The 24,827-nt window shown below is 43.6% G+C and overlaps 2 protein-coding genes across 3 annotated transcripts in view; one reads left to right on the forward strand and one right to left on the reverse strand.

The window, feature by feature from the left end:
* Nucleotides 1–7,210, forward strand: part of BRCA2 (BRCA2 DNA repair associated) — a 174,378-nt gene extending 167,168 nt beyond the window's left edge. For both annotated transcript variants that reach the window (XM_073583185.1, XM_073583186.1), the window contains exons 25-26: nt 4,103–4,240; nt 6,616–7,210. In XM_073583185.1, the coding sequence (XP_073439286.1) occupies nt 4,103–4,240; nt 6,616–7,131 (654 nt within the window). In that variant the 3' untranslated portion in view covers nt 7,132–7,210. The remainder of the gene's footprint in view (nt 1–4,102; nt 4,241–6,615) is intronic.
* The window catches only part of N4BP2L1 (NEDD4 binding protein 2 like 1), a 35,273-nt gene continuing 17,596 nt past the window's right edge, over nt 7,151–24,827 (reverse strand). Inside the window, exons 2-5 of the mRNA XM_073583189.1 lie at nt 13,254–13,381; nt 12,415–12,503; nt 11,270–11,346; nt 7,151–9,207 (exon numbers count right to left, since the gene is read on the reverse strand). Of these exons, the coding sequence (XP_073439290.1) occupies nt 9,102–9,207; nt 11,270–11,346; nt 12,415–12,503; nt 13,254–13,381 (400 nt within the window). The 3' untranslated portion in view covers nt 7,151–9,101. The remainder of the gene's footprint in view (nt 9,208–11,269; nt 11,347–12,414; nt 12,504–13,253; nt 13,382–24,827) is intronic.

The following is a 24,827-nucleotide window of genomic DNA, read 5'->3' on the forward strand; positions in this document are numbered from 1 at the left end:
TCTTCAAACACAATCTCCAGTCCTCAGGAGACCTTTCTTTCTCCGCACTTATACGTTTCTCACCCAATTGCCCATCAGACTTCTCCCAAGCCTCCCCTATACTTTGGTATTCTTTTTTTTTTTTTTTAATTCTTTATTTTCAAGTTTAAACAACAGCATTAAACACAACACCATTTCACAGATACATCTGGCAAAGTATTGATTAGGGGTTGGTTTAGGATGGAAGGGGAGGAAAGAGGGGAGGGAAATAGTGGGTAGGGGAAACGAAGGGGGAAGGAAGGAAAGGAGAGAAGGGAATACATACTAATGAACAGTATCAACAATATCAACAAACTGTAACAGATGGCATGGGCACGAGTATTCAATGGGTGTACTTAGAAAATAGCGTGGGTGGACTTTCATGTTGGAGCAGTGGGTCCAGGTACACTAGTATAGAGGCTTTCAGGTAAAGGAAGACTTCAAATGACACTGAATTTCTCTCAAGGAGTATTGTCTTCTAGGTATTTAGTCCACGGGGCCCAGGTCGACACATAAGATCTATGATTAAAAATCTCCCAGCTAGACAGCTCCTCCAGACGAGAGATTTGATATATCTTAACGTGCCATTCCTCCATTGTGGGGGGGATACATCTTTCCAGTGTGTAACTATTAGCTGTTTCGCAGCGCTTAGCATCAGTGGGAGAAGTCCATGCTTTTTTGGTAAGAAATCTTTTGATGGACATGACAGGAGAGCTTCCGTAGCCCTAAGATTAGCCTTTATTAGTTGTAATTTTCTGAGAACTAACTCAACGCCATCCCTAAAATTTCTCAATTTAGGGCAGTCCCAGAATATATGTGAGTGGTTGCCTCCAGAGTTGAGGCATCTCCAGCAAGCATCGTTATCGGCAAGACCCATTTGAAAGAGCCTTGCTGGAGTCAAGTGCCACCTGGTTAATATTTTATAGGAATTTTCCTGTAGGAGTACACACCTGGAAAAGCCCCGAGCATTGGACAGCATTCTAGATATTTGGTCTTCTGTGAACGTAGTGTTAAGTTCCATTTCCCAGGAGTAAATAAACGAGGGTTTAAAGTGTGTGTTCGGAGAGATAAGATGTGAATAAATGCGGGATAAAATTTTTAGCCGCGGAGGTGGAAGTTTGGTCGTAATATCCAGCCAGGACCAATTGGATTTAGTCGGAAATTTTTGTCTAAATTGTAAAAGTGTACGTCGAATGTGTTGGCTTTGAAGAAAATTTGTTGGTTGAGTTATTGCTCTTGATGGCCAAACCCCTCTTTGTAATATTTTATTACCATAAAAGCTACTCAACGTTTCTCTAGGTTGGGTAGACCATAATTTATATGGATCCTGAAAATCTAAATCTATTAGATAGGTTATTGAGCCGATCGGTGTCAACGTCGAGGGAAAAGTGTCCACCGGGAGTTCCCCTATCACCAATCTTTTAATACGCAATGTAGTTGAAGTTATCTCGTCTAGCCTAAGAGTGATTGATGGTTTAGCTTTAGTCCAGAGATAAGGTAAACCCCCCGAGCCCAATAGAGCCAGGTCAACACTATCTCCCTCCCCACCCTCAGCACAAGACACCACCTTTAACCATCTGCTGAGATGAATAGCTTTATAGTATAAAAGGGGATCTGGGACCCCCAATTCCCCAGAGGAGACAGGGTAAGAAAGAAGCCTATATGGCAACCTAGCCGGTTTTGATTTCCAGATAAATTTTCCTATTAGTGATTTTAACGATCCGAAAAAGGTCAGGGGTATCTGAATCGGAACCATGTTCATGGTATACAATACGATAGGCATGATATACGCCTTGAACACATTAATGCGACCCATCCAGGATAATGTGGGTAGGTTATATTTATGCATCAGGTTTTCGACCTTTTTAATTAAAGGAATGAAGTTACTTTGAAATAAGTTGGTGGGGTCTCTAGTTATTAATATTCCCAAATATTTTATAGAGTTATTAGCCCAAGAGAATGGAGTCTGTGTACAAATGATGGAGATTTGAGAGTGAGGGAGAGTAATGTTTAACGCTTCTGATTTTGTTAAATTAATTTTAAAATTAGAGAGGAGGCCAAATTGGTGAAAAGTTTGAAGGATGATCGGGAATGCCTGAGACGGGTTGGTAATAAGGAAAAGAAGATCATCTGCGAAAGCTAGTGTTTTGAGTGACCCCCGACCCACTGACAACCCCTCTATGCGTTGTTCTTGTCTGATGCTTTGTATCAAAGTTTCTATAACTAAAATGAACAAGGATGGCGACAAAGGGAATCCCTGCCTAGTCCCGTTGTTAATCTCAAAACTGTTTGACAGGGTGCCGTTGATCCTGACTTTGGCCGTCGGTTGAGAATAGAGAGAGAGAGGACTGCTGTTATATACTGAGGAGGGAAGCCAAACTTAATCATTACCTGTTCCATGAACCTCCAGCTCACTCTGTCGAAAGCCTTCTCGGCATCCGTTGACAGGAGTACTAAGGGAACATTTCGGGTCTTGGCAAATATTATAGACTATATGGCCTTATTGGAGTTGTCCTTCCCTTCCCCTCACAAAGCCTGCTTGATCAGCATGGATTAGTTTGGGTAAAAAATTGCTTATTCTGCTCGCTAGTATTTTAGCCCACATTTTGATGTCTGCATTAAACAGTGATTTCGGTCTGTAGCTGGCGCACAAATGGGGGTCTTTACCTTCCTTCGGGAGAACTGTGATGTAAGCCTCCAAGGATTGCTTAGGGGGGGGCTGGCCCTCCAAGTAGGATTTAAATAAGGACACCAGGTGGGGTAATAATGATTTTATGGACTTTTTATAATATATAATGGGGAGGCCATCTGGGCCTGGGGCCTTTCTGTTTGGAATGGTAGAGAGAGTATCTAAAATTTCTTTAGGAGTAACTGGAGCAATCAGTAGAGAATGGCCTTCAAGGGTTATTTTAGGGAGGTTTAGTGGGGTCAGGAACTCTTTGATTTTTCCTATAGCTGTTATTGGTTCTTGCATGCTATCCTGTATGTTTAAATTGTATAAACTGTCATAAAAGGATCTAAACTCCTCGGCAATATCCGCGGTCTCAAAGATTGAAGAGCCGTCTAAAGCTTTGAGTTGTCTAGTAAACGTCTTGTCTTGCTGCTTCTTAAGTAGTGATGACATAAGCTTACTACTTTTATTGCCGTGGAGATAGAACCTCTGTTTACTTCTCATATAAGTCTTGGCCGATTGAATATTTAAAAGATTCTTTAGTGAGTTACTTAGATCAGTCAGTTCAGTTTGTATCTTATTTACTTGAGATCTCTTGTGTAATCTTTCAAGGGAATTAATTTGGTGCAATATGGACACAATCTGTTTTGTTCTTTCTTTTTTGAGATGGGAACTCAAAGCTATAAATTCCCCCCTCATTACTGCTTTATGTGATTCCCACACCACAGGTAAGGGTGGGCCTGAGTGTAAATTGGTTTGGAAAAAGAAATCAAGAGTGCCTGCTATACTTTGGTATTCTGTGCCTCAAAATGTCCAATTCCACAACATTTATAACTTTCAGATGAAATTTGAAAACACAACTCTTCAAGAAATCTTAGAGCCTGCAATAACCCATCTTACCACCAGAGCTGCCGCAACCCTTCCCCATTATCCTGTAGAGTGTAGATTATAAGCCCGCAAGAGCTGGGCCCTCTTCTTTCTGTGCCAGTCTGTCATTATTAGCTTGTTCTCTGTAATTTCTATTTGTATATCATCTGTAACCCCTTCTCATGTACAGCACCATGGAATCCATATTTCTCTAAAAACAAATAATATTGTCCTTGATGGGACTCGACCCCAGGAACCCAGCGTTACTGGGCAACAGTCCTACTAACGACTGAGCCACCAAGCCATCTACTGAACTGGATCCATGCATTATTTTATATGGGAACGGTAACCTCCCGGTAATAATCCAAGTGCTGTGAAGTGAAGTCACGGCTGGCCAGTCCTAATACACCCCATAAACTGGGGAAAGTGCATCTTCTGTATTGGTGCAGCAAATGCACGGCATTTTTTCCATACACAATAACGTAGTATAAAAAAAATAGATTTATTTCAAACCATTAGAAAACTACAAATGTATTTTATGCTCAGTCTGTTTCAGAGTTTTGTAAAGAAGTGGAAAATAAACTAATGAACATCCTACAAGCTCGAAACCCCCAAGAAAAGGCATCCTTGACACGTTGCAGTGTGGACCCTCGCTCTCATGTAGGTCCTGGAAGCCGATGTTCCGTAAGTTAACACTTTGGTGGTATTTTTTTTAGCACTATTAATAATTGATAAAATGGTACACATGGCAGATACATATGCTAGACGTGTTAAAACGTTTTCTCGGTTGCTTCATTGGGGAACACAGGAACATGGGTTGTATTCTGCTATTTGGAAGCTAACTATGAATATGTCTTAGAAAAAAAGCTGACTCTTCCCCAACATGCTACACCAGAGCAGCTGACAGCCAGCTATTTAGTTTAGCTCAGTGTCTTGAGCCAGGTTCCTGCCTAGGATTTTCTGGTCTAGTGAAACTTAAGCAAACTCATAGCCATCGTATCAGCCTTCATGGATCTGGGGGACTTCAGTCTGTTCTTGCACACCCCTACAGTCCTCTCATTTCCTGCTGATCAGAGATATCTCTCCTTCTTGGCTTTCTGGCAGAATATTTTCTTCTAAGGATCTCTTCCATCAGTCAAGGCTCAGAGAGGTTCTCTTCCGTTCTCCAAGACAGAGTGGTCTGGTGTTCGACTGCCTCATTAGCGTGTTCTTAGAAGTCACCTTAATGAGCAGATGGCTCTCGTTCCTTTAGGTCTTCCATTTTCCTGTGAGGGTCTTACACAATCTGACATTGCCAGAGCTGTGCAGCTCTGCCTGTCTTTCACAGGTTGCTTTGTGGGTCATTGCGGTATGTTCTAGCAGATGTCTGACCGCCTTTAGGGCTACCATTCGTCACTGGTTTCAATATGCCAATGTAGAAGGTTGGGCTAAGATAGGGCGCCCCTGCCAGGGCACGGATCACTTCCTTCGCAGGGTAGACACCTCCTTGGGTCTTGCGCCCCAGGCATCTGTTCTAATCTATTCTGTCTGCTAGTTAGTCTTTTGTCCACATCGTTGTGGAGCTCTTACTTGTGCCTTTAGGGATGCAAGTTTTAGCAGAATGGTATTACAAGCGGCAGTTGCTCAAGTAGTATTCTGAGGGATTGTTGTTCTTCTGCGGTACTGGAATTTGGTGGGTCCCCCCCAAGAAGTGACTGAGAAATATAGATTTTTGGTACTCACCATAAAATTTTTATTATAGCCTTCATTGGGGGGCACAGCATCCTCCTTTGTTTGGGTGGGTATGGAGAGGTTCGTGGTTTTGCTTCTTTCACTGATTTTGCACAACTCTGTGTCACCTGCTGGGGAGTAGCCTGGTGGGGAGTTGTCAGGTTTTTTTTTTTTGTGTGATATACTACTGGTGGCAGCATCTGCGATAAATAGATTTTACAGTAAGTAACAAAAAGCTTTCTCTACTTCTTGCTAAAATGTGTCTTATAGTCCAAAAAGATGGTAATCCTTTAACCAGTCGGACTTTGTGGACAAGTACTCTGCCTTTTTTTCTGCTGTTTTTTGAATTTTTGGAGGATTTTAGTCCTTTTAGTTGCTGTCTATTGTCATGGATTAGTGTTGGGGACTCGCAAGTGTGAGGATCCTTGATGCTGGGTTGCGGGTTTGTATACTTTGGCCAAAATATCGACTAATACCTCACATATATTATATGTATTTTTTTGCTCTTTAATATCAGGGTGCAGCTAGGCCCATTTTGTCTTGTAAACTGTGGTGCCTGTTCACATGGGATGCATCTTGATAGCGCTGGGCAGCCCGCCTGATCTAATAGAAGGGTGTCACTAATAGGCTGGTAACCTGGATGCTCTGCATCCACTGTGTCCTCATTGTGCAATCATATACTAAGCAGCCGCCCATCCATGGATTGGTAGGTAGTGAGTGGCTGTCTCATCAGTATCTTTGCACCTGTGTTACTGCCATCTTTACCACATGGGCCTGCTGTGCCCTGAAGTGCATTTGGCTGGAGGCCTAAGCAGGTAAAAACATTGCTGCCTTTTTTTTCTGCTGTTTTTTTTTTACAAGTATTCTCACGCTCACCATCTCATAGAATCATAGAGTTGGAAGTGACCTCCTGGGCCATCTGGTCCAACGCCCTGCTCAAAGCAGGATTCGCTAAATCATCCCAGACAGATATCTGTCCAGCCTCTGTTTGAAGACTTCCATTGAAGGAGAACTCACCACCTCTCGTGGCAGCCTGTTCCCCTCATTGATCACTCCGTCAAAAAGTTTTTTCTAATATCTAATCTGTGTCTCCTCCCATTCCTCCACTCCTGAAAGTTCAGAATGTCCTAATGAAGCCCCAATAGAGCTTCTGGCCTTCCTTTTTACCCTATTGGTGTAAAGTAAGGCAGCCAAAAGGTGGTGAAGCTCAGAGAAAACTGACATTGTGCCCAAGTTTCTTCTAGTTTCATCTCCTCTAGAGAAACAACAGAAATACATTTCCTTTGTTTTTCCTCCATAACTTTTACCTGTTTGATCTATGCAATGTTTCTTATTTTTGTCTGTCTTAGACTCCAGTGCCAAAACTGAATAACTCTCAAGTGAAACACATGTCGACCCCTGAAAGGAATAATACGGTTTTGAATGCATGTAATGACATGGACCCAAAGACCTGCAAAAAGATGAAAGGGTTGGATTATCTAAGTCGAATACCATCCCCTGCTCCTCTTACACCAATGGGGACAATACTATCTCCTTCATTACAAAGGGCATTTCGACCTCCTCGCAGCTTACATAAAGATGATCGTACATGTGCCAAGACTGGTGTAAATTCTGGGTCTTGTACCCCAAGCAAACTAGGAGGGTTTGTTGCTGATGAAGAGCTGGCCATGATTAATACACAAGCCCTTGTATCCGGGTTAGGGGGAGGCAGTAAACTGACCACTGACCAGAAAATCTCCACTTCAGACATTCAGGAAGCCCCCAACATCCATTGTCCCACAACAGAAGACGTAGTGAAGACTCAAGATATCAGTAAGGCACCATGCCAGAGAAGACTGTGCCGGAAAAGAAAGCAAAAGCCCTGAAAGCATCATACACGGCGCGGTCAATAAGAGGCAGAGTCTGTATATATATGTTTAATAAACTGTACATATATTTATTAAATGGATTTCTACAAAATCTGATTTCATATAAAAATGTACAAGAACGAAACGGAACATCTGTAAATATGGATCCAAATGATACAGAAATAAAGAGGACATCACAACTCTACAAATCATGAAAATGGGTTTATATTAATAAGGAATGATTCACTGGAATGTTTGAAAAAAAAAAAATGGATAGAAAAATACATACAACTTTTATTTTTATTTATAAAATTTTTACTCTTTAAAATATATATATATATCATTAATAACCTCCCTCCCACTCTCCCCTGGAAAAAGTCATCTGTAAATCTGTGTGCTTTAATTTCTCCAATGGGTCAAGAGTTAGTTGGAAGTCTGTCCGAGGCAGTTTTCCTTAGGTTTTTAGTGTTAGTTTTAATTCTATGTTCCTATGGGCCGAATACACCACAGATTTGCATGCAGAATGCGTTGTATATTACATTATTAGCAAAGTAGATGAGTAAAAGAAATCTCATCCACAGACTGAAAAAAAAAAAATCTGGAGCAGAAAGTGACCTGCCAATGTGAAATCTGAAGTAGGTCAATTTATGCTCTAGATTATTTTGGATTTGATCCTTTACAATGTAAAGGTTGAAATATGCAACAAAAAATGCACCATTTTTGTTACTTGGAAATTTGCTGTTGATTTTCTGCTGAATTTTCTGTCTTTCCCGTAAGAACATTGCCCACAGGGTCTTCATTGGGAAGATGTGTGTATAATCAGTAAGGATCCACTTCCTTCTGGTCAACAGGACAATCAGGCAATGGCGCCCTCACAAGGGCAGTATCCTCTGTCTGTTCAGACACACACAGCATATTACATAGTACGGCACACCAGCCACATGGAAGTGAATGAAGCTGAGCTACAACCAAGATGTGCTACCATGAGTGTCACTGAGGGTGCACACGTTTATCATAACACTATAGAACTGTGTGATCAAATGTAAGGTATAACCCATGGCAATATGGTAATACCAGAAATGTGCATTTTACCCAGGGCTGGCCTTACCGGTGTTTAGTTATCACAAGATGGATGAACATGGCACCTGTTGTGCGACTACTCACAAAACGTGCACCCCTATCCCACACTTGGTAACTTAAACATGCTGGGTCTTTCTCAAAGTTATCCATTTGTTTGGGCATTGTATGGTGATGTTAGTCAAGCAATATATGATGTATTTGTGGCACGCTATAAGAGCGGGGGTGCAGAAAATACTACATACATCACCACCCAACCTGTAGTGAGTCACATTTCACAAATGGAATAACGTGGGATATTTTAGTACTTCAGATATAAATACCCTGGTTAGTGGTGTAATGTTAATATCACAGGAATGTATGGTTGGATTTTTAGCACTTACCTTTAATGCTTTTTAGGCTACCTTCATAAGGAGAGAGCTCGGACCAGAAGACCTGGCCCTACCGCTGGGTCTCCTGTCCTGAACCGACTCTCATAGGTATATATGATGCAGATGGCCTAAGTCGGGAGAGATGGTGGTCGGGGTTGGGTCTTTCGATCCAAGTAGTGATGGGAAACTGGCCAAACATTGAGCACTGCCCTCACTCATCTGTACATGCTATTTTACCTTGTAAAAATCTGGACACTTATTTAGTTAGTTTGGAGCTAATGATGGACATCTTCCAAGATGCTAGTGAATTGGACATCATGTGGGTAGAGTTTAGACGAGAGCATCTCTGGCTCAGCCCGTGGCAGCACCTCGATGATAGGGAGAAATGTAAGACCGATAAGAACATACCTCCATGTTTGGTAATCAGGGTTTTGGAGCCGGGGATATTTGACTAGAACATCCAGGCTCTGCTGCGTTGGGTTTTAAAATGTCATTGTGGGTTCACACCTTTCTCCTGGTTTCAAAACAGTGTGTCCATTTTTAGTTTGGCTTCTCTGCGTGGAGGACCATGTGGAAAGTGACATTGTGCTCATAAGCGGTTTTCATACGCTGGATCTTATCACTAGGAACACCGTGACTATTCTTCCTAAAACATAAAATAAAAAAATTATCAGACCCATCCATCAGAGAGACTTTGTTAGGGGCACAATGCACAAGCTGGGCTTTCATTTATATATCTATTAGGGAGAGTCAGCTGAGATGGCTGTCAGCCAGACAAGCAGCAGCCGCATATAATTCAGCGGACTGCCATCTAATGTGTATGGCCGGTTTTTGTAATATCGATCTCTGATATGGGCTCTGACCTTTTTCAGGCAATGATGGTTGACGCTAATGTAAGATTTCCTGGCCTACTTGCTGGTTGTGTTCTCAGCCAATGTTCCTATTCGTTAACTGCAACTAAAGATCTTGAAACTTAAATTGAAACAAAGGAAACTGCAGAAACGTATTGTAGAGTAACGTCCATATCTCCCGGATAAACTGATGGGACTCCAGTGAAAAGCAATATATAGTCCCATCATAGCTCCACAATCCTGAAATCAGTGTGAGGCGGCATTCACAAGTCCGTGTATGGACCACAATCTGCAGACGAGCTCGGGTCAGGAGCCCTGCGGGCAAACAGGCTCATTGCTATATACCGGGTTGTTGGGGGAACCACGGTCTCTACATTGACGTGAATGCAGTCTGAAGCTCAACAGAGGTAAGAGTTTATGCTACCTCTCCTTCCAATATAACATTATGGTTTTATCATCTTTACGTACTTTTTTTTTGTGACATTGTTACTTTTTTATGTATTTATATCCTTGGCAATTTCTTTTACAATTTTCTTTATAGGGATTGTCCATCTTTGCCCCCCCCGAGTTGCTGAACACCATTAACTTTCTAAAAGGGTTTTAATACAGCCAGAAAATTCATTTCCACAAGATATACAATAAATGTGTAATAACTGTCCCACCTCCAGGATCTGCATCAGTCCGTACAGTGGGGCCTGATATCCACCATTCTGACTGGCGGTGGAGTAACGTGAAGCTTGTGGGCCCCAATGCATAATCACCATCAGGGTCCCCAACCGTCATGACTATTTAATAGTATTGATATTTTTATATGGCACAACACACAAGAACACATTGACCATAAGTCCTGAATGTAAAAATATATATACTTTATTATTTTATAAATAAAGGTACTTGAGGTATTTTAAAAGTAGCAAAGCATCAGTATTTTATAATATAAAAATATACATAAGAGGGCAGTACTATCCATTTCATAAGGGCATGATATTGCAGTAAATGATGCTAACAAATATATATATCTCAACTGTGAAAAAAAAAAAAAATTTAAAAACAAAAATAATATATATTCATAAGTAAGGTGCATACAAATTAGTAAAAATTGTATATCAATTCCCTATAGGTGTACATCATAATTATACAAATAAGAAAACGTGTATAAAGCGCAAAATATATAGGTATTAAAGTGCAATATTAGTGCAAAGATAGTGAACACCATATGTGTCACTGCATAGATATACCATATGAATAATGGGAATAATACCCAATGGCACCAATAGGTGTCAGTATATGAGTAACGCTGATGAAGGCTAAGGGCCGAAACACGTGTTGGGGAGGGCGGCTGTCCAGACCAGGTGCAGTGTAGCTTGTAAGTTATACCTTATACTTACTCTTTGATGTCTATCGCTGTTTTCAGAAATTTTCCTGGTCCATGACATAAACTATGCATATACTGACACCTATTGGTGCTATTGGGTAGATACCACTGGGTCTGCATAATGCACTGTGTGATTGCTGCTGCTGGTTTTCCCCTGTTTTCCTTTACGTGTGGTGTTCTATATTTTTATATGGGCCTAATGGATCTTTTGGGTCCCCAAGGCTACAAGTACTCGTGTGCGACTGCAACCCTTGCTGTCCTGTCTTTTGGCCGAAGTGAGTCAGTGACAGTGGTTGTGTGCGCCCTATTTTTTTGTTTCCTGGCTTGGTTGAAAGAGTATGGATGGGATTAAGAAAACTATAATAGATTTAACGGCTCTCTAATAACCGCGAACAAAACTGCTGCACTTCAGAAGTGATCTTACTGTGGTTGGTTGTGAGGGACTATATGTGCATGTTCTGGCATTTCTCCCCATCACATACCTTGCTAGTTCTCTCACATTGAACTTCCAGTGCGTATTTGGTTCCAGGAATATAACCTGATATCCGTTCTCAAGCGCCTGATGGTACAATATGTAAGGACATGGATTAGAGACATAAAAACGATTAGGTTTCTGCACATTGTACATCACATGTACTTCTTTTGGTGGCCACCATGAGCTGTGTTCACCTTCCTAAAGTCAGTCTAACAACTCCCATGCTTTCTGATGTGTAAGCATTAGTGATGAGCGAGCATACTCGTGTTACAGTATCTTCGAAGTGCCTGAAAAATATGTTCAAGTCTCCACGGCTGCATGTCTCGCGGCTGTTCAACAGCCGTAACACATGCTGGGAATTCCTGTTTGTTAGGCAATCCATGCATGTGTTGAACCCCTGCGAGACTAGCACCAACGGCGACTGGAACATTATCTTCGGCGTGATCGAATATTCTATTAGCACATGAGCATGCTCGCTCATCACTTGTGAACATACTTTCCCTTAGAACAGCTATTTTTTTTTAATTTCATTTAAGCCCAAACCAAACAATGGATCCCAAAAGGTGAATAAAAGCATTAACAAAAGATTTTGGATAGTGGAGAATTTCTGCATTCCTGGGGGCGGCTGCAAACTGGTATTTTTTAGTCTGGAAGGGCCCAATAACCATGGACCTTCCTAGTTTGATAATATCAGCTGTCTGCTTTACTTTTGCTGGTTATTTAAAAAAAAAAAAAATGGGATCCCACATCATTTTTTTTTCCAATTTATTAGGTTAATAGCTGTAACATTAGGTAAAGATATAAAGCACTAAAGGATGCCATTTTCTATAATATGTCCTGGTGTTGTGAAATTCTATTATCTATAAAGCGTCTGCAAAAGTTTACAAACATTAACACATAAAAATTATTTTCTGCATTGCATTTTATTCCAGTACAGATGGATGCTGCACAGTTACACAAGTATGTCACAGGATACGCAACACTGGTAACACCGGCACTGGTATCATCAGGACGTGTGCCTAGGGCTGAAGGCAGGAAGCCTAGGAGTGGACCGAGCAGTGATCCATGAATGGGCTGAGATAACGAACTATACATAATGTGAAAGATTAAATGGTGTAAACATTGGGCCAAAAAGTGAGTTCTTTATCTTACCATTACTGCGTAGGGCTTCATATGCCAGGCCAGGATGTTCGTGTTATCTATAATGATCGGAGTCCTTCCTCTGCTCATTGCTTTGCGTGCTGGAAAGATAAAAAAAAAGTTCTGAAAATATTCATACTGCCGACAACCTCACAACGAAAGCACTGGAGGAAAAGTGAGATGTGGAAAAAAATAACAAGATTTGCCCACAAATAGGGTATGCGCTCACATTTAGGACTTGCAGTGAATTTTTCTGCACAGAAAGAGTTAGGAAAAAACAGCCAGCTAGAACACGTGCACTGTTGATGTTGACCTGTTATTACTTGTGTATTTTTTTTCCCCATTTATTTGAGTGAAAACTGCAAAAATTCTGAAAAAAAAACTGACATGCTGCCAATTTGAAAAAATGCATTGATGATTAAAATCCACAGGGAAAAAAATAAGCAGCATGTGATTGGAAAAAAAACCGCAGTGTGTGAATAAGCACATTTTCTTTAGAATTCAGTCAGCTTCTTCAAGGAAGGCCGTGATCTTGTGTGTATATATGGGTATACACTATATGGACAAGTGTTTCGCACACCTATTGGTGCTTATGTGACACCTAGTTTTACATATGTCCTAACATCCACTATGGTCACGTGCTGGAGTGAAGCAACTGTGTTCACTGTTATATCTTTACAGCACTCTTGAACCAGCAATGAAGAGTAATATATATATATATATATATATATATATATATATATATATATATATATATATATATATATATATACACCCAGTATAGAAAAATATCTTGTAAATCAGCTGGGACACATTGTATTGTGTATACAGATAGGACATGTAGCGGTCACCTCTTTTCTGGTTCCACTTGTGAGCATCTTGCAGCAGATCGGGATCGTAGATGTAGGATCCATCTTCCGTTATGAAATAGTCGTCGGTGCTAAACACAAGTGCGCTGGGAAAATCTCTCTTCAGCTTCCTACAAATGGAAAACAAAAGAGCTCGGCAAAAAAAAAAAAAAAATGTCCTGTACATGTAAGCGTGCAAGTGTTCAGCCCTGCATCATGCCGCCTAACCTCTTATTCCCTCATTCTCCTCCCGATCTGCAGAAGATCACACACTTCCATTACCAGAATCTCCCAGACTCGGATCTAGACATCATTGTATAATAACCTGTCACGGTTTAGCAACCCAGTCTTCAATTATGTGCATGGTTTCTCGCGGACCAAGATAAATTATGTTGCGGCAAAAATCACACCTCAAAAAAAAGTACGAAGATGAAAGACATCTTTTACATTTCTTCCAGAGCCTCGGGGGTGGAAAACAACCATTTAAAATTAAGCACTGTACCAATGACAATATTTTACAGCTGATTTTTGATCATTACTATTGGAATTGAAGGAAATGCTATGGAATTTGCATTGACCATTCACAGGACATGTGTGGGCTGTCATGTAGTTGTGCAGTGACCCTTTAAATAATAATAAAAATCTTATATAAGCAAATGGGAGTAATCATAATAGAATATGGAAGACTGACAAATATACGGAATGTGGGAGAAGACTGGAAATGTGTGTATATTCGGAAACCAAAGACTGCTGTCCAGACTCCTCTTTATCATGGCTGTGCAAACAAATGAGGCAGAAACCGTCCTGCCCCTCACCCATATACACAAAGCTCAATGAAAGTGGCGCGCGTTAGCTCCAATCTACCGGAAATTTGAAATAAACTCTTGACTAGCTCAAATAAACTGGGATAAACCTGAGGAAAGGCAAGTGGCTGGAAAAAGTAACAAAATATGATGGGTCCCCTGGATATCAACTCTCAGAAAGAGAAGAACAGTTCTTCATAATCGTTGACATATCTAATCATTATTGCAAAGCATTCCAGTAGGGATGTGTTAAAAAAAAAAAAAAAAAAAGTCCCTGTGCTGAGATAATCTTATACATGTGCCCCCTGCTGTGTACTGTGTAATGGCCGTGTCTGACCGTACAGGAACATGGTCTGATCATACCACAGCTCCTTGGCAGGGGAGGAAGCAAGAGAGTATACAGACAGGACAGCAGGGGATCACAGCTCATTCTTTCTGTGAGGTAAAATGTTTTTAAAAAGGTAGAAACATGTATAACCTCACAGAAAGCAGCAGCTGTGATCACGTGCTATCCTGTCTGTATACTCTCTTTTGCTTCCTCATGAGATATGGCACGTTTAGACCATGTTCCTGCACAGATCCAGTAGGTGGAACTCATTATTCCAAGATCTATTAATTAAAATGTACTTTGTGGGAAACCCACTTTAAGAGGTCTCTTGTCTGATAAACCTAGATATTTTCAGTTTCTGATAAAGGAAGTAGGTGTCTGCCAGATTCCAATATCAACGTTTTGCTTTTTCTGCCACCCAGGGACTCAGTACATGATCTAGCATTAGCCCACCAGAAACGGATCAGCATTACACAATCCATCACCTATACTGGCGTATACCATACATTAAATGTTCAGAAATCGTGAACAACCCCCCCACCACCAAAAAAAACCCAACAAACTGCTGTACACAGGGGACTTATTGTTTTGCTACCTATGTCTTGAGTGTATGATACAATTAGAGGTCTACATAATACGCAAGTTTTATTTATATGTAAATACTTTCTTTTTCAGTGTTTCTAGTTCTTTTGATTAGGATAGGGTGAATAGAGGGTCTGTGCAAGGGTGATGACCAGAGGCAGAGATACCATTGGTGCAACCGCAAAGGAGCCCGAGCCACAAGAGGGCCCATTACCGACTCTGAAACAGGTGTGCATTATAATGAGCTATTAGACTGTAATGGGCCCATAACATGGTTCTTGCACAGGGACCCTTTTCTGTCTGTCCGTCAGTGGTGATGACACAAGGAGCAGGGGTGCCAACCTCTGCTGGTCAGGACATATTGCATCTGTGCCACTAGAATATTTTTCCATATCCTATGTACTGGATTATTGAAGATCACCTAACACCCTCCTTATAGTATGGAGGTCTTGTGCCTACACCCATGGGATTATTTAGGTTGACAGTTATGATGCATCATGGCACGGAGCAGTATTGGACTACGTGACAGTAGGACAGAAGGGTACAGCCTGAGACTATAAGCAGGAGTACTCGTCAGTAATTGTTGGCTGACCTATCAGTGTTATTTTGGGTATGTATTAAGAGTTTTTGGATAGATTGTTGCGTTAGTATTTTTTCTGATCCTGTCCACACAAACGTCTTTCTTCTTCGCTCTCGGCCTCTTGTTCTCTGCAGTAATAACATCTCTGGAATTCAATTATAAATCACAAGAGGAGGATGAATCATCAGCAGGAGGTCAATAGTCCCGAAATATCCCAGTGACAAAGAATGTGCTCAAAATGGCTACAAGCTGCCAGAAAATATCACCTGGTGGACTTCACGATTGTAGCATGAGACAAATATGGGAAGTATGAATTCTCACAATACATAATGGGCCATATTTACAAAAATGGTCTACTAGGGAAGCAACCGGAGCTCAGCTTCCATCTACTTCAACTGCTCTGAGAAGAACACTTTGGTTGCTAATGATAACAAAGGCATTTAAAAAAAAAAAAAAAAATCAGCATGTATAGTATTCCTCAGTAGAGTTGAGCGACTTTGGTCGGATCGGGTTTCGTGAAACCCGAATGAAACAAAATAAGTTTCAGATGAAACTCGTCCGACTAGAGCAAAACAAAGTCGGAGTTTCGTCCGAAACCCGACCCCAATGCAAGTCAATGGGAAATAAAAGTCAGACGAAACTTCGACTTTTTTTGCTCTAGTCGGACGAGTTTCATCTGAAACTTATTTTGTTTCATTCGGGTTTCACGAAACCCGATCCGACCAAAGTCGCTCAACTCTATTCCTCAGCGTTAGGGAAGGTCACTATTAGGACAGAGTCAGACGGCCGTATAACTCGTGGAAGAATCGCATCGCACTGAATGGACTGGCCCGGCACCTCTCCTGACCTGAGCAAGACTGTGATGGATTACTATGCGGCTGTCAGGCGCAGGTCAGGAGAGCCGACAGCCAGTACGAGTTTTAGGATGCGATTCTCTTCTCGCAGTAGTTATACGGCCGTCTGACTCTGTCCTTACATTGACATGCAGCCTCTGGCTTGACCTACTGGGCAGATACTTATGGCGAGGCTGCCATTGTAATCTAATGATACCCAGTGATAATGGAAAGATGGAGGGGGCAACTTCAAACACCTTAGATGCCACAGTCAGAATTGGTTAATGTGGTTAAACTGATTGGATTGGAGCTAGATTAAACAATTACAGCCGTGGAAAGAGCCTGGCTGTGAATTACAGCAACACCTCTGATGCCATTTTGTAGGGGACATTAGACTGCACCTACACTATCAATGTGACATTCCGATTTTCTGCCATATGGCAGGAACTAATATCCATTTATGACAGATATATATCAGTAGTTTAGGGGTGAAAGGGGATCTGTCATCAGCATATTATTCCTAGAAGCCCAAACAGAAAAAAAAGTACATTTGGCTATTAGGAACTCTGAAAAACTACACGAGACATAGGGACTGATGATTCTGTCAGTAGGATGAACCCTCCTAAGCTGTTTATATGGGCCTGTAGGTTATAGGAAGCGGAATAACATGACACCGTGATATTTGATGCTATTCTAGAGAAATCTACCTATTTCTTAATATGTGACTGAGCTGTTAAAATCTATGGTCCGGTCATAGATTTGAATGAGAATCTGCCTCCAGAGCTTATTATTAGTGATGAATGAGCATGCTCGGCTGTTATCCGACTATCACGGGGGCTTGAGTAATATGTTCAAACCCCACCCCCCATGCCTGATTCACACCTATTAGACGCAACACATGCAGGAACTTCCTGTTTGTTAGGTAGCCGCAACACATGCGAGAATTGCCTAACAGGTGCGAATCATGCAGCCAGGGGAACTCGAACATAATACTCGAGCCCTCGCAATACTCGGATAACGCTATATCTGAGCATACTCGCTCATCACTAGTTATAAATGTAAGCAGGCATTACCAGTGTGAGACGTGTAGATCAGGAGAGCAGAGTATGGAGCTGTAATATCTGTCCTTTCATAGGGCAGGCAGCATACGGAGTTGACAGATCTGCTTTGTAAGGCCAGGTTCACATCGCTTTATGGCAGTCCGTTTAACGGATTGCGTCACAAAGCGGCATTAACGCTATGTAATGGATGCATTAACTCACCCACAGACTGCCATAACCTAGCGCATATAATCGGCATGCGTTAGCGATGTGCCGTCATGCTACGACGGACCCTCGGACGCGGTCTACCACGTTCGAGGGTCCGTCACTGCTAGTGCAGATGGAGCAGCTGCACTAGCGCAGTCCGTTTAATGCATGCGTTGAACGGACTGCCATAACGCTATGTGAACCTGGCCTAGGAAAGGATATGCAATATGAACTAGCAGAGAAAGTGCCTGTGACCGGGCTGCAGCGCTGAGGTATCTGTACCACGGCAGACAACTCCATGTTAGTAAAAAAGGGAGGTATGTAGCACAATTGACAAAGGTTTGAAGGGGAAGCCTTCACAAAGGATCCGTACACAACGTTGACTGCAGAATTTTCATTTTTAATGTCAGAAGGATTTAGGCTAGTTTCACACTTGCTTTTTTTTGCAGCGCGTTTTTCCCGCAAAAAAACGCATTGAAAAAACGCATACATAAGCATACAACTGCTGCGTTTTTTTCAAGCATTTTTATGAGCATGCATGAAAAAAACGCAGCGTTTTTATGCGTTTGTATGCGTTTTTAGCGCGTTTTTACCGCGTTTGCGTTTTTTTCCAACATTTTTAGGTGGCCCCTCACACTACCCAAACCATGACTTTACTAACCCTGACCCTAACCCTGACCCTAACCCTTAACCAAATCATACTTAACCCTAACCCAAACCCTAAACCCTAACTAACCCTAACCCTGACCCTAACCCTTAACAAAACCATACCTAACCCTGACCCTAACCCTAATCCTGACCCTAACCCTGACCCTAACCCTGACCCTAACCCTTAACAAAACCATACTTAACCCTGACCCTAACCCTAATCCTGACCCTAACCCTGACCCTAACCCTGACCCTAACCCTTAACAAAACCATACTTAACCCTAATCCTGACCCTAACCCTGACCCTAATCCTTAACAAAACCATACCTAACCCTGACCCTAATCCTGACCCTGACCCTAACCCTGACCCTAACCCTTAACAAAACCATACTTAACCCTAATCCTGACCCTAACCCTGACCCTAATCCTTAACAAAACCATACTTAACCCTAACCCTGACCCTAACCCTAACCCTTAACAAAACCATACTTAACCCTAATCCTGACCCTAACCCTGACCCTAACCCTTAACCAAACCATACTAAACCCTGACCCAAAACCCAACCCTAAACCCCCTTAACTAACCCTAACTCTAACTCAAACCCCTAAATTCCATGGTTAAAAAAAAAAACCGCATATGCAAAAAAACGCTTACATGAGCATGCCAGTGCGCACATATGCGCATCCATAGGCTATAATGGCCATTTTTAGCGCAAAACGTGCGCATATGTGTGCATGCGCTTTTTTGCAGGGCCAAAAAATGCAACATGATGCGTCTGGAAAATCCAATCGCACACCCCAAAAAAACGCAGCGCATGAAAATCGCATACATGCGCTTACAAGCGCGCAGGTATGCGCACCCATGTTAAAGATAGGGGAAAAAAACGCATGCGCAGGTTAGCGTTTTTTTCCAGCGCTAAAAAACGCAAATGTGAAACCAGCCTTAGTCCCCCAAATCACCAAGAACCTGTTATGCAGGATGGAGCGCTATGCACAGCGATGATCTGACAGATTTGGGATACAGAACAAAAATGTACCACAATTTTACCACTTTATTTACACAGTGGTAATAAGTTACAGGGTACAGTCTCCTGCGCAGTCAAGTTGGTTAATCCCTTCATCAACATGACTAACATCTCTCAGGTCAAGCCATCCCTGGAAGAATCCAGCACATGTGCTGTCTGTAGCAGGAGCTAGGGCAAGTTCACCTCATTTCTCTGTGATGTCTTGATGGCAGTCCAGCTAGAAGTGAGACTGGCTAACGTCACTGTTTGGAAGAGCAGATCTACAACTTTGGCCTCCTTACTGTCACTCATTTACACGAGCTCGTGCAGGCCATTAAAGGGAATCTGTCACCTACCCTTTGGTGGGCGATGAAAACTGGGTCGGTCCAGTCTGATAGGCGGTGTTTCCGATGTGTGCCGCCTCCCCATCCTTGCCCGCAGGTTATTGCTGAATTGGAGTAGGTGTGCGCCATTTTTTGCGCATGCGCTAAGCATTCATAGCTAGCGCACGCGCAGTATGCTTTGCCCAACTGCGGGAAAAGCCGGACTGCGCATGCGCTGGTTAACTAAGCCTCGGAAGTATTTTGCTGTGTTCCGGGGCTTAGGTAACGGCGCATGCACAGTCCGGCTTTTCGGCTTTGCCCGTCGTTGGGCAAAGCATACTGCGCGTGCGCTAGCCATGAATGCTTAGCGCACACGCAAAAAATTGCGTACACCTACTCCAATTGAGCAATATCCTGCGGACGGCGGGCAAGGATGGGGAGGCGGCACACATCGGGAACACCGCCCATCGGACCGGAAGGACCTTGTTTTCATCACCCGCCAAAGGGTAGGTGACAGATTCTCTTTAAAAAAAAAACCTATATACAAGCCAATCAGCGGTTATTTAATGGATGGTTTACACGGGCCTACGAAACAAGAGGACAGAATGATCACTAATAGAATTGCTCTGTACAGTATGATGTTGCTGCACATCTGTTTACACCAGGCAACAGGCCATGGCTAACAATTTTTATATAGGCATAGAAAAGTGTTTTCCTCAATCATCAGGTGATATAAACCCTTGTGATGGGTTTTACACTAGTATTAATTTACAGTGATTATATACAGTATATACACACACACACTTTTTATTTATTTTTTTACAGCTGGGAAGGTGCATATACTGGGCACATGGGCCACAAGTCGCTCGTTGGGAGACACTGCTTTCAGCATTTCTTCCTTCATGGTTATGGATACAATAAGAGTGCATGAATCCTAGAATTAGACTTACCGGTAATCTGGTTTCTAATAACCTACCACAACAGCACACAGGAGGATGTCATCTCATCCTAATAGGAACAGGAAACACAAAAGAGGTCAAATAGCCCCTCCCACCTCCATTCCCCAGTGTTATTATAAAGGACCACAATAGTATGAATGCTTAACTGTATTTATTACTACTAGATCCAATAATTGAGTAGAGGGGTGGGAAGTACCCGTGCTGTTGTGGGAGGTTATTAGAAACCAAATTACCGGTAAGTCTAATCCTATTTTCTTCCCACGACAGCACACAGGAGGAATACCAAAAACTAATGTCAAGGGATAGATCATTGGCGGATGTTAAATCAAGTCTTTAATGTCTGACGTCTGACAAAAGGTGTGGACAGATGACCAGATAGCGGCTTTGCATATCTGCCTGATGGACGTGTTGTTTTTTTTCGCCCACGAACTGTTACTGCTCTGGTGGAATGAGCTGTGAATCTCTGTGGAGGTGTGAGATTCTGAACCTGGTAAGTTTCAATGACTGCTCTCTTTATCCAATCTGCCACCTTGGATGCCTTCTTTCCCCTATTCTGGCCATTAGGTTGGTTGAATAAATGGGTTCTTATTTTTGCTCCACTCTTTGTTTATGTGGAGATAATGCAAGACCGCTCTCCTAACATCAAGAGAATGAAACTCTTCTTCTTTCCTGCTCTTTGGGTTCTGGCAAAAAGAATGTATTATGTCCTGATTCTTATGGAAGTCTGTAACCAATTTTGGTAGAAATGAGGGATCCAGGCGGAATACCAGCCGGTTCTACAATATCCTCAGGTAGGACTCTCGTATTGAAAGAGCCTGTAACTCCCCTACTCACCTGGCTGTTGTGATTGCTACCAGGAACGCAGCCTTCCAGGACAGCCTGTCTGTTAGGCATCAGGTTTCTGCATCTGCTCTGCAGGAATCCAGACCCTTACATTCTGCGGTCTCTTGCTGTTTATCTACCGCAGAGGAGTTTGCCTTGCAGCAAATCTCTCCAGGGGCTAAGTCCCTCTGTCCTACTGAGCATGCTCATGAGACGATTTCCCGTTGGAGATCGGGAGCCATGTGCTCAGGTCCTGCTCCAGATCTCATTGGTCTATCTCGGAGATCTGGAAGCTTAAGGAAGGTCCCGGCTGCTATAAAAAGCGCGCATGGCCGTTCCGCCATGCGCTAGTATGGTTGCTACTGTGTGAATGATGGCTGGATGTATGATTCTGGTGAATGACTCATTTGAAACCCCTTCCCTCTGATATTACGTATGTGGCCAGGGACTAAGCTTAGAGTCAGCGCCAGCGCGCCACTACTACATCATCCACAGTTGCTAGCGTCCGACAATGTGCTTGCGTACTAGCTTTGTCGTCTAGTGGCAGTGTCCTACGCCGCACTGCAGTTGCAGCCCTCCTTGGCGTCCGCAGTTGCGACGTCGCACGCACGGTAGGTCTAGACGGACGCAGTTCCGCTGTCTTTGGCTCTGCTCCTGTGACCAGATACCGTGTGTGCATTTACTGAGTACTGTGACTCCAACAGGCTCAGCCTTATTGCATGTCTTTGTTGGCACCTCTGTGACTTAACAGAGATTGCTCTGCGTACCTGGGTGATGTTTAACCCACGTGCGCATTTCCTCCATAATGCTTACATGCCACCACTTGGCAGCAGTCATATCATCTACTGCACGGTGGACCCCGAGCAGCGAACGCACTTTATTATTTTTATTTAGTGCGTTCCGCCGTTCCTAACATTATACTAGCGCCAGGGTCTGGCTAGTGATGGCAGAACAGCGGCAACTCTTACAGTATATTCGGCAGCTGGAGGGCCGGTTGGCTACTCTTGAGAGTGCCATCTCAGCTGCGAAATTTACTGAAGCTGCTGTACAGGCAATCGCAGATGCGGTTTAACGTATGTCCACGTCCTCCCACGCGCCGACAGTTACCCGCCTCCTGTCGCCTGATAAATTTTCTGCCGATGGCGCCTCCTGTAGGGGTTTCGTCAGCCAGTGCTCTATCCAGCTGGAGTTACTGGCTGCGCAATTCCCTACGGAACGGGCCAAGGTGGGGTTTATTGTTTCCCTTCTGTCGGGCAAGGCGTTGGAGTGGGCTTCGCCACTATGGGAGCGTGGTGACCCAGAGGTTCGGACCGCTGCTCAGTTTTTAACAGCTATTAAGCAGGTCTTCCTGGGACCACGGGTCACGCATGACACCTCTCTTCAGCTACTTGCTTTGACTCAGGGATCCCTCTCGGTTAGTCAGTATGCCGTTTGTTTTCGGACACTGGCTTCCGAGCTGGAGTGGTCTGACAAAGCCCTCATCCCTGTGTTTTGGAGAGGTTTGGCGGAGCATGTTAAGGATGCTCTCTCTACCAGAGGGGTTCCTGCAAGTTTGGAAGAGCTGATTGCCATTTCCACCTGCATTGATCTCTTTTTTTCGGAGCGCAGCCTGGAGCGTGCTCAATCCAAACGGAAGGTTACCTCGGCTCCCAACTTTTTTGAGCCTCTGGAACCACCCAAGCCAGAGATTCCACTCCCAGAGCCCATGGAGGTGTCTCACGCTGTTCTCGAGGCGCGTCCGGCACAAAACTCCATTTGCGGTTACCATTGTCAACACGCTGTTTCTCAGGACAACAGTGCCCCGCAATGGCCAAACTCTGTGCCGCCGGGCAAGACCTTTGTCCCTCCCCACCTTCGGCCGAGGGTTCTCATGTGGGCACACGCCTCCAGAAGGGGTGGTCACTGTGGCTACATGCAGACCACAAAACTCCTGGTGGGGTCGTATTGGTGGCCGGACAGGGTTCGGGAGGTTAAAAAGTATATTCCGGCCTGCGCCTTTTGTGCGCGGAATAGCTTCCTTAAATAGAGAGTGGAGACACCAGCCGACACACTGCGGTGTTCCACTTTGGCTTCTGCTCCTGGCGATTTTGCCACCCCCCGTTGTCTCCCACATGTTCCTTCTCAAACCTGGTGACCTTGCCGCCTCTGATGCCTTCCAAGTGTCCCGGTTTTCCTTGTCACCTACCGGGAATTCAGACTTGCCTTCGGACGGGTCTGAGGCCTATGCCCCTGATGGGCACAAGGTGGTGGATCAGAAGGCTCAGGGAGGAGGGGGCCCTAGGAGGGGGGGTAATGTAAGGCATCAGGTTTCTGCATCTGCTCTGCAGGAATCCAGACCCTTACATTCTGCGGTCTCTTGCTGTTTATTTACCGCAGAGGAGATTGCCTTGCAGCAAATCTCTCCAGGGGCTAAGTCCCTCTGTCCTCCTACTGAGCATGCTCATGAGACGATTTCCCATTGGAGATCAGAAGTCATGTGCTCAGGTCCTGCTCCAGATCTCATTGGTCCATCTCGGAGATCTGGAAGCTTCCGGAAGGTCCCGCTGCTATAAAAAGCGCGCTAGTATAGTCTCTAGTTGCTACTGTGTGAATGATGATGGATGCATGATTCTGGTGAATGACTCATTTGAAACCCCTTCCCTCTGATATTACGTATGTGGACAGGGACTAAGCTTAGAGCCAGCGCGCCACTACTATTTCATCCACAGCTGCTAGCGTCTGACATTGCGCTTGCGTACTAGCTTTGTCGTCTAGCGGCAGTGTCCTACGCCGCGCTGCAGCCCTCCTTGGCGTCCGCAGTTGCGACATCGCACGCACGGTAGGTCTAGACGGACGCAGTTCCGCTGTCTTTGGCTCTGCTCCTGTGACCAGATACCGTGTGTGCATTTACTCTGAGTACTGTGACTCCAACAGGCTCAGCCTTATTGTATTTGTCTTTGTTGGCACCTCTGTGACTTAACAGAGATTGCTCTGCGCACCTGGGTGACTTCTAACCCAGGTGCGCATTTCCGCCATATTGCTTGCCTGCCACCACTTAGCAGCAGTCATATCATCTACTGCACGGTGGACCTCGAGCGGCGAATGCACTTTATTATTTTTATTTAGTGCGTTCCGCCGTTCCTAACACTAACATTATCACCGGTAGAGGCTCCCATACCAGCTTCTCTTCGGCCAGAGGGGTGCCACTAGAATGACCTTGGTCTGTTTGTCTCTTATTTTCCGTTGAGTCCTTGGCAAGAGCGAGATAGGAGGAAAGTCATAAGTGAGATTGAATTGCCACTGGAGGGCCAAGGCGTCTATGCGTCGACATGTGTCGCCTGGACTTAGTGAAAAATAGTGGGTCACTTCTGCATTCTGGCGTCCTGCAAATAGATCGACATCTGGACAACCCCATCTTTCAGTCAACATTTGGAATACTTCTGGATTCAGACTCCACTGCCCTGCAGGAT

This window comes from Dendrobates tinctorius, unplaced genomic scaffold, assembly GCF_039654945.1.
Source record: "Dendrobates tinctorius isolate UK_male_01 unplaced genomic scaffold, ASM3965494v1 ptg000075l, whole genome shotgun sequence".
Taxonomy (NCBI): domain Eukaryota; kingdom Metazoa; phylum Chordata; class Amphibia; order Anura; family Dendrobatidae; genus Dendrobates; species Dendrobates tinctorius.